Genomic DNA, 11,144 nt, shown 5'->3' on the forward strand with positions numbered 1-11,144 from the left:
GAATAAAAATGATACATAGAATATGAGAAAAATAAGCTTTGACTAAAATATTTGATGAGTTATTTCGAATTAGGATCTAATTAGTCGAATATTTAAATTTTATAAATTAAAACTTTTATTATATCATACCACATCATCATCTTTGTTAAAATTTTAACTGTTGGTAATCAAAATAAAAAAAATGTAATATTGATAACGAATTTATAAAATAATCAATGAACAAAGTAAAAAGGGTATAATAATTTAATGACCAATAAGGTAATTTACTCATTTATTTGTATCATAATAATGTTATGTATTTATAATCTTATTTCTAAATTATATTGTTTGTAATCACCAGTCATAATCATTACTTTCATTAAACAATACATCTTAAGATTATATATTACTTTTTTATTTAATGTAAATAGATTTTAATTTTATATAATTATATATATAATTTACATTTTAGTCAAACTTTTATAAATCTCACATGAATTTTTTTTATTAATTGGGATAAATATAAGTTAATATTTGTTCAAAGATAACTCTTAATGTTTTGACATTGAATGCTCATACCCTTGAAATTCCTAGTGTTCAAACATAAGACCTCAAGACACAACAACAATTCATTTACTAATGAGATCACTGGGTTCGTGCTCTCACATGGAATCTCAATTATTCACATTCGAATTTTATTATGCATAAATATCTTGTATGAATTTTTTATCTATTTTCCACCCCAAATACATTGATTATATTTACATTCTATTTGCGTTTCTAATTGAATGGAAAAATGATTAATTAAATCCTAAAATTTTGGATAATATTTTTTAATAATTATTTTAAATTTTAAACTATATATATTAATATATTAAATTTTAAAAAATAGTTCATTAATTATGTCATTTTAGATAAAATATATAACAGGCCACTCAATTATTAATAACATTATAAATGAGTCATTGAATTTTAAAAAATGAGTGTTACAAACCCGCTACATTATTAAATGTATAACAAACACTAATCTTTTTAGTTACAATACGTTTCATTTTTAAAGATTGAATAACTTATTTATAACAATCTGACTAATTGAACCCATCAAGTGGTATTAGTGGTAAAAGGAAATGTTGTTTTCCCTCGAAGTTATAGGTTCGAGCAGCTGCGTCTATGAGATTGTTTAATATCAATAGGTTAATAAAGTTCTGAATAGATACTACATTGTAATAATTCTAAACTATTAAAAGAAATCAACTAATTAACTCATTTATAACCTTTTGAATTTTTTTATAATTTTATCTTATAATTTTAAACATTTTATTAGATAGTGTCGATAATTTTCTATTATTTTTATTAGTCTGCGGTAATTATAAAGTATTATCTGTTTGAAAGACTCTTAATAATTTGAAAATGAACATCTCTACAAAGGTTGTGTTTAAATTCGAAATGTTTAGGGAAAATAACCATCTATTTATCCAATTAGATTGTTTGATTTGTGTAATTTTCTCTTATTTGGAGAAAAAAATTAGGGATAAAATCTTATTTTTCTTTTACGGTTCATTTTGAATTGGGGCCATTACAGAAATTTATGAAGATCCGACGGTGACCAATTTCCCTAGGGAGGCGAAGGGGGATGTTTTGACCATGGCAACCGTCGTCTCTGTCACGATTCCTGATACAGACACGTGTAAGAGTAGGTGGTTAGTGGGACCCATTATTGTCATCCAAGGGGGAAAAGGACATGTTTACAAGTATCATTTTCAGTGTGCAATGTATGCAATCATTCTCTTCCACCTCCCATTATTTCTACTTATCTCAATAGCCAATGGGAAAAATGTTGCTTTTGAGGATGGAATGAGGAGGCTAATAGGGCCTTCTGTATATTTAAAATTATTATATATTTTAAAAATTTTATATATTTTTATTGAAAATTTATTTTTGTTCTTCATTAAAGTTTTATAAGTTTATTATTTTTTAAAATTTTAAAAAGTTCACTTCCTAACAAAAAAATCATACACCCCTCTGTTGTTAATTTAATATTAATTATTTCTAAAAAAAGGAGTAAATTATTGAAATGGTCACTTGATAACTTATATTATTGATTTATAATAGTTTGTTCACTAAAACGTCATTAGTTTGATAAGACAAAAAATCAACAAAAGAAATTACTGTTTTATTTTGACTCTTAAATTTTAGATAAAATATTAATTTCACCTCCAAGCTTTAGATAGATTACCAAATTGATCTATAAATCCAATCAAATTCTCATGTCGACATTCTTCGCTCGACCATCATTTTTGATCATTGTCAACTGCTAACAACCCTCGTCGTTGATTATTGTTGGACCCTAAAATTATCAATTCACTTTTTTGCCTATTGAATGCAAATCTAATGTATATTTCATGAAAAAATGTCACGAGGTCCACAAATTTAACTTAGAATCTTTAACTTCCTTTAAAATTAAACCGTAATAATAATTTATCACTAATATTCTTTAAAAAAACAAAAACACCAAAAATGAAAATCTATATCATACTTAAATTCATAATTGTTTTTGTTTATAACGATATAGATTTAAATAAAAATAAATTGTAACACCTGTTAAACAAATTCATGAGGTGATAAGTGAACTCTCTTTTTTTGATTAGTCTGAAGTTAATATAGAGTATTAATTGTTCAAAAATAACTTTCAACCATTTAATATTTAACGCTCATATCCTTGATATTCCTGATGTTTGTACTGAGACCTCAAGAAATGGCAACAATTTTTATTCATCACCAAAGTCGTGATTATAATTTAGACCCTTAATTTCATTGGTGCAATGCTTACCCAAAACACTCTTAAAAGCATACAGAGGGTTCATTTTGTACAAACCGAGACATTTCGATAATTTTCTAATGTCATTATTTTAGAATTTTACAGCGACTACCGACTTTCTTATTTATAATAACCTATTCGACAATCAACCTAAATAATACATGGCCCAATATAGATTTCCTCTAACCTAATTCAATCACAAGCAAATATTAATCGTGTCACTATATTAAGGGAGCAAGTCTTGTATCTTTCCTTTTTACAGAGAAAATAAATATTTCTCTTTCTTCTAAAAAAAACTGAAAAAAATAGGTCATATATATATATATATAATATAATACTATTAAACAATATAAAACTTTTTTAGTTTTATACAAATTTAAAACTGTTGGATGAATAAAAATAAATGATTAAAATTAACAATAAAAAGTGAAAAATATTCCTGATAATAAATAAAATTAATCTCACCCATCTATTTTTTCTCATCCAACTATCTTAAATTTATATAAAATAAAAAATTATATTGTGTAAGAAAATCCTAACCCAGTATATATATTGGTAAAGTTTGCATTTTAGTGTCAATAAAATCATACCACTTGGCCCTCACAGTTTAGCTTTTAATTAAAACAAAAGGGTGAAGTGGCTGATCAAATCCTTGAACGTTGAAATCTCAAATTCTGAAAAAGAACAGAGAAACTAAACTAAGAACCAATCAACATAGCACAAAAGAGCTACAATGATACAAATTCAGACAACATTCTTTAACCTCTATCTCAACGGAGATTTTATCTTCCATACGGGTGGTACCGACCGCTACCCGCACCACTATATCCCCCTCTACTTCCGTAGAAGGAACTTCCACCTGCACCACCACCACCAACTCCAGTATCGTAGCTATAACCATAGCCACCACCAGCTGCTCCAGCACCATAGCCTCCATAAAACTCACAAGGGCCTCCATAGCCACTTCCCATGTCATATCCTCTGTTGAAATTTCCTCCATAACAACCCGAGTATCCAAGGGACGGCTCTCCCCTGTAAGGCCCTATACCATCACTGCCAGCACCAACGTAACCTCCATAACCACCAAAATCACCTCCCCCATCGGCCCCATAACCACCAGTTCGACCCCCATAAGCACCACTTGATCTATTATAACCACCACTACCAAATCCACCACCTCCGTATCTACCATAACCATCTCCGAATCCACCTCCATATGCAGTCCTAGAATCATCGTATTGCTTAGAAGGAGGTGGGGGAGGGTTCGATTTCTTTGGCTCCGCTCTTTTTATCTCCACCTGCCGACAAAAGGACACATCATGAGATTCATTTTAGGGTTTGCAAAATTAACCAAAAGATAATAAATATTCTAAATTCACCTTATTCAAACTCACGGGTAAAAACTAAAAAAAACCAACAGCTAATATAATGGAGAATATCAAGAAGCAATTTTTAAGGACTAAAAGTATCGACTCGTCAAAGCAAAATGGTAAGCGTTCATGGGACTGCCATCATACCTGAGCACCAACAAAGTCGATCTTGTTTCCCTTCTCCAAGAGATCATCAACAGCTTGCTCTGTTTTGAAAGTGATAAACCCAAAACCACGAGAACGATTGGTGGCATGATCTCGCATGATTTGCTGTTCTCTGACTTCTCCATATTGTGTAAAGAAATCCTTGAACTCATCTGTCAATTTGCACCAAATAGATTAACATTTACAAGAAATATTGACAACGAATCAAGACATTTCAAATGAAATGGCCTCAAGCTTCAATGTTATATGCATTAAAGAAAGGAAAAGATCGGTATCACCTTCAGATACAGTTGAAGGAATTCCACCTACAAAAATCTTTCTGGTCTTAAAATCTTTACTTCCGCCAGCTCCTTTTGGTATTGTTCTCTTAATCTCTACCTAATAGGCCAAAAATTGAGCCAAAAAAAAAGAACCTCATGTCAAAATCGAAGCAGCGTACACCAGACTACAGTAAGGAAACATAACAATCAATTTAACATAGAGACTAAAGCTGATTCTTACTTGTTTCCCATTAATAATACGAGTGTCCTCAATGACTTTATCAACCACAGAAGGCTCTGCATAAGTTACAAACCCAAACCCACGAGGCTGTCCCGTTTTCCGGTCCTTCATTATCACAGAATCCGTAATTTCACCATATCTACCAAAATGCTCAAGAAATTGTGCTGCATAAAATACATAAAGCAACCGAATTCGCACAGACTACGGACGAAGCAATTCGTGCTATAATATTCAATGCAATTAAGAAAAAATCTCTAACAAACAAGCTAAAGAACTAACCAGAACTTGTCTCTCTCGCTAAACCTCCTACAAAAATTTTGCTGCAAATTTCCAAATATTGAATATAAATGATAAATCATTTCCAAAGTATTCATGCTAAAAGTGACCTTTCAAAGAAACAAATACCTCTAAACATATCAAAACATATCCTACACAAGCCTAAAGCAAAAGAGAAAAGAAGAACCTAATTCCTATTCTTTCACTTTCATCTTCATTTTACAATGACATGCAAAACCAAACTTTTTAAGGAAAAAATTGAAAGAGAAAAAGGAAAAATGGGTATTTTCACTTCACTTAAACTCACAGGTTTCTATCATTCGCAGGAAAACAGAGTAAATCTAAAAGTACATATACATTAAAAGAATGAGCCAATCTAGTTTTCAGTCAATTACGTTTTTTAAATGTCATTAAGCAATGGGTATTATTCAAGATTTTCCTCGATTTCCCCCAATTTTTTCTCAGGAAACAAACAGAAAAGACGGAAAGAAATTTACCCAGGGCTGGCGCCATCGCCGGTGTGAGGGTGATACCTGTCGTCAGAGGAATTGAAATCGTTGATTTCGGCGTCGGGAAGGGGTTCACCGCCTCGAGGGTCCATTGGCAGAGCAGGGAAAGAAATAAAGAAAGAAAGAAAGCTGAACCCTAGAAATGGGATTTTTTTTTTTAATTTCAAAGTTTTCGAAAGCATTAGAAGCTAAAAATAGAAACCACCGACGGTTATTATTGGCTAAAAAGGCAAGGTTGTGTAAGAATGTTTGTTTATTTGTAAGAAAATAGTAATAGTTTAAATATATTTGATTTTATATTATATTAATAATAATATCAATCAAATAAAATAATAATATTATACATTATTATTAATTAATTAATTTTTAAAAATATAAAATTGTATAAAAGATTAATTTAAAATTATAAATAAATAAAAAATTGATAATAGTACTGATATTTAAATATAAAATTTACGCATGAATTTGGATATAAATTTATTATGATATAAAGTCCATTATTTGGGCATGTCTAAAATTATTCTGGTCTATGTTGATATATTTTGTTTATCAATTTATTCAATTGCAATTATATAAATGTCTTGGTTGTATTTCCGTACGTATATTATATTTAATATAAGTGGTAGTCCTACACAATAGATTAATCAACTCGATGTTTACGTTACATTGTTAACAAAACTTATTTTGTTATGGATAGTTCAAATAATTTACCGTAACACTAACTCAGTCATAAATTTAATAATAATATAAATACATGGAAAACAAAAAAGAAATTTTAAACTTCAATTAATACAATGTTGATCATTTCAAACTCGAGTTGGTATCATGTCAATAATTTTTAATTTAGTAATTTCTGATTATTTTATTTAAGGATTATAAAAATATAAAAAATATTATTATAATATTAATTAATATTTTAAAAAATAATTTAATAATTTTTATTCATTGTGTTAGTGATTAGATGATTCGATCGTCCAGCCAATAAAATTTGAGATTATAAGTATTGCATGTACATACATACATACATACATAGAGATTTAGTAAGTATTCTGAGGATTAAACCTCCTACCCTCTTGCCGATAATACGGTGTTTCATCTATCGTTCTTCTCACGTAATCTACAAAGAGTTGTGGTGTTCGCGGAAATTGTTCATCGAAACTAAGGGGACTTCTCCGGTCGGGTGTGCCGGGTGCAGGTATGATTGAAGTAGGCTGGGGAGTGCGTGGGGGCTAAACTTTTTCCAAAGAAGGAGAATAGTTTGAGATTCACCGCTTACTTTTTCCAAGCTAAACTTTACTTGATCAGAAAACAATAAATCAGAAAAAATACTGACGCTTTCTATAATCCTGTTTCTTAAAACAATCAGAAGAAAAGAGAGAGGGCAAGTGAATGACATTTCACCTCCTTGGTATCATGATGTCCATTATAGTAAACTAAAGAAGCTGTCAGTTTCCCCGTACCCTCTGAAGTTGCTTCCAAAATTCTAACACTACTCCAGCTGTGTACGGGTGCAAAAGGCTCAACACTGGGACAATTTTCCAGTAGCCAGATTGGTTGTCATAGAACTCAATATCATCATTCTGCAATGAAGGAAAGGAAGTCTGATTTTTTTTATAAAAATGAAGGCATTGTTAAAAACCCCTTATAACCGTCAAGCAACAAAGACTCAACGGACATTGGAATGAGAAAAAGAGTGCCTTAGAAATTTTATTGCATAAGAACCTAGTATAATAAGAACAAACTGCCACCAAATAACCTATGGCAGCCCACTCAACACTGTGCAAAACAACACTACTTACATGCATATGTTATTACCCTACACAAAAACTACCTCCTAGATTACTGGACCAGATATAAAAATTTACCATGCCCAAAGCTCCCCGTTTAAAACCAATAATAAAAAATCAATAACCCAAAAAATTCCCCACCATTTAACCAATCCCTTGTTTGGCAAATTCATCTGCTTCACAATTAGCTACTCTTGCCACATGACGAACAATGACGCCTTTATTAACCACAATATCTGTAATATCTTTAACAATGGATAGAAACATCAGAGTGGAGCTAGCTGGATTTTTTATCCAATCCACTATCACTGCACTATCGGACTCCAAAATAAGCCTACGATTCTCTAACAACCCTGAATCTAAAAACAGATTCAATCATTTCCTCACTGCCATAAATTATGCCATAATAAGAGGACTGAATCCCACTCTTTCTGAGAACGAACCCATCATCACTCCTTTCTCATCTTGGATCAGCCCACAAGATCCCCCACAAGACTATCGAAAAAGACCAACAATTTTGGAAATTTTGAAGAAAACCATGATGCCACTTTGTACCTTGAGAGAAAAGATAGCAAAGTGCAATCCAATTTCCCATTATTAAAAATAATATCATTCCTCATTTTCTAAATTGACCAAAAAACAGCTCCTGGGATGAAATCTCAAAGCATGAAAGGGGCACAAGATCAAACCAAACTAAAATAAGGCTACGAGGCACTCCGGAATTGCAAAGGAAACCTCCCACAGGCACAAAAAGCTAGCCCATAACCCCCAAGACACTTTGCAAGAAAAGAATATGTAAGAAAATGTTTCTTGAACCAACCCACAAAACGGACAATATGGATCTCCTATACCTTGCACCCCACGTTTTATTAGCTCAACCTTGACTGCGACCTTCTTGTGCACCACCTGCCAAATAAAAGATTCAACTCGAGGAGGAGCTACACCAGCCCACACATTTATTTCCCAAGGAAAACTATCGACCGAGCTTCCAAGAAAAATTTTAAGACAAGATTTCATTGAAAACCTCCCATCACCTTCTTTCGCCCATACAAGACTATCATCCATCAATGGCGAAGAATTTAAATGTAACATCCCAAAATAGGGCTAGTGACTAAAATGTAAATTTTGAAAACTTTACGTTTAATTTCAAAATAAGTTAAAAGTTCAGGGACATAATTGGAGAATTTTGATGTTGGATTTAATAATAAAGTTTGAAAGTAATAAGGGTATTATGGTCTTTTCTAAGAGAAGATTTTTATTTTCTCTTTTTAAGGGATATAAACACGTGGAAATGGGAATAAAAAGGAAATGAAAAGTTTGGAGAATGGAGCTTTTTCTTCTTCCACTTCACGTGAGCGTATTTCAAATGTGAGTTCTTACAAGTTGATTGTAACTTTAATTTTAAGTTTAGCTTTTGGTCTTTGGGTGTTAGAAAAGCTTAAGAAAGATTAAAGATAAGTAAAAACTCAAAGATGGATGAGTTATAAGAGATTAAGTAAAATGAGTTTTGAGTGGATTATTGATTAAGAAGGAATAAAGGGATTTTTAAGTTGAATTTGACTTGTCATCAGTCAAAATAAGAAATTCAAAGTGTTAGAAATGAATTTGGAACATGTTGATTCATTGGCATAATTATAGAATTTAAGTGTGTATGTAGGATATGGGATATTGGGATGAGTTAAAGTGATCTAAGTTGGTTAGAATAAGTATAGTTGAGCTTAAAGGACTAAAAGGAGGTTATGGTAGAAGAATTAAGTAAGTTTGGTAAGATTTTCGGGTAAGATAAATGAATTCTGGGCAGGGGGTATCAGTCCTGTTCATCAAGTACCGATACTTCAAAGAGAAATGAGTGATAACTGAAGCATGGGTATTGATACTGGTTAAATAGTATCGATACCATAAGGTAAATATTTATAAATTATTCAAAGAGTATCGATACCAAGGAGCAATATCGATACTGGAGTATCGATACCATATAACAAGTATCGGTACCATTTTGGAATAAGGATGATAGAAAATAAATTGGGTATCGATACCGTGGAAGGGTATCGATACTACAAGCATAGGGGTATCAATATTGTTCTTGTAGTACCGATACTACTTGAGCTCGAAATTAGAGATTAGTGTTTTGATTAGCTTGAAATAATAAGAATCTTTCCAAGTAATTTGAATTTCGATATTTATTTGATTGTGTATTTGTGTAGATAACGATCGAGAGCAAAGTCTGGACCAGTTGATCAAGTAATAGTTATCGAGGAAGAGATAAGAGATCGATATTGACTAGTAAGGCCATGTGAGTGCATGTTATTATGTATAGGATGTTTTATGGAAATAAGACTTGCGATGAGTCTATTTCCACTATTAGATTATATGAGTCTATGAATGCAATTGTCATATTGATATGATTTCTTTGTGGACATGAGTACATGCATATGTTTATATGTTAAGTATGCGAGTATTAATCATGAGAATACATGTTTATATGATACATGCTAAGTGCCCATGATACATGTGTTATGTGATCTATGTGAACACATGATAATATGATATAAGTTAAGTTATGTGATACTAAACTATGAAACTATATGAAAAGGTTATATGAGCTTGTAAAATAAGTTATAAGATCACGAATCATATAAACTAGTAAATGACTTATCTGATAACAACAGAAAGAATATGAGCTAAGTGATTATAAAACATGTATATATATATATATATATATATATATATATATGTTTAGATGAAGATATGGTAACAAGATATAAATTACATGAGTTAAGTTTAAAGGAAACTAGTATAATAGACTTATTATAATAAAGGAAAAGTGAGAGAAACTAACCAGCATTGATCTTTAGGATAATAGGAGAATAGTATATAAAATAGGAAACAATAGCATAAATAATTATACGAATATGTAAGATAAACTATAGGAGGATAATTATGTTCTTACATGAACCTATAATATATGAGTCATGTGGTAAAGATCTTTGAAGCCATAGTAAAAGATTATAAGATCCATATAAAACTGAACTAATGGAATATAGGGAAATTATTATATAATAAAGTTATATAAGTGATATATGTTGGTACATTATAATATATGTTATGTGATCTAGGTGAACATAAGAGAATAAAATATAAGCTATGTGGTATAAGAATAAGTGATTATATAAACATGTAATATAAATTAGGGAATGATGATCTAGATGTTATTTGTTTATATGAAGATATAAGAATATATATATAGAAGCCATGTAATATGAATTACGTAAGTTAAATGTTATGTGATATTGTCTATGTGATTATATGAAAATGTGTACATTAGTACATGTATAAGTTTATTTGTTATTGCATGTGTTACATGATTTGTATGAATATATGCTAGTTTGATAAACCATATGAACCGATAAAATTAATCTATGTAATTATATAAGTTATATGATATGGACATAAAGAATGATATACATGTATGTGAAAATATATATATATGCTACGTGATATATGTGAACAAAAGATAACAAATTATAAGCTATGAGTTTCATATGAAAATGTTATATGAGCTATGTGATAAGAAACTATGTGATAAGAAGCTACGAGCCTATGTGATATGAATATGTGAAATTATATAAATGATAATGCCCATGTTATGTGTCATGAGAGCTAGAGATATAGTTGGCATGCCAAGAGTCGAGGGTTCTACGTGGTCATTCGGGACATATATGTAATCTTTTGGAACATA

General features: G+C 30.7%; 1 protein-coding gene across 2 annotated transcripts; it reads right to left on the minus strand.

Moving 5' to 3' along the window:
* Positions 1-967: 967 nt before the first annotated feature.
* Positions 968-5,787, minus strand: LOC120136488 (heterogeneous nuclear ribonucleoprotein 1-like). Of its 2 annotated transcripts, XM_039152508.1 has the most exons (8): positions 5,607-5,787; positions 5,113-5,153; positions 4,834-4,997; positions 4,611-4,710; positions 4,315-4,484; positions 3,569-4,095; positions 1,086-1,090; positions 968-983 (listed from the first exon to the last, which is right to left on the minus strand). In XM_039152508.1, the coding sequence occupies exons 1-6, from the start codon at positions 5,708-5,710 to the stop codon at positions 3,580-3,582; spliced, it is 1,095 nt and encodes a 364-aa protein (XP_039008439.1). In that variant the 5' UTR covers positions 5,711-5,787; the 3' UTR covers positions 968-983; positions 1,086-1,090; positions 3,569-3,579. The 2 variants fall into 2 exon arrangements, with proteins under 2 accessions (XP_039008439.1, XP_039008438.1); XM_039152507.1 differs by lacking the exons at positions 968-983; positions 1,086-1,090 and having other exon boundaries at positions 3,322-4,095.
* Positions 5,788-11,144: the final 5,357 nt, after the last annotated feature.

The sequence above is a fragment of the Hibiscus syriacus genome, unplaced genomic scaffold (genome assembly GCF_006381635.1).
Source record: "Hibiscus syriacus cultivar Baekdansim isolate YM2019G1 unplaced genomic scaffold, ASM638163v2 tig00110633_pilon, whole genome shotgun sequence".
In the NCBI taxonomy this organism is placed as follows: domain Eukaryota; kingdom Viridiplantae; phylum Streptophyta; class Magnoliopsida; order Malvales; family Malvaceae; genus Hibiscus; species Hibiscus syriacus.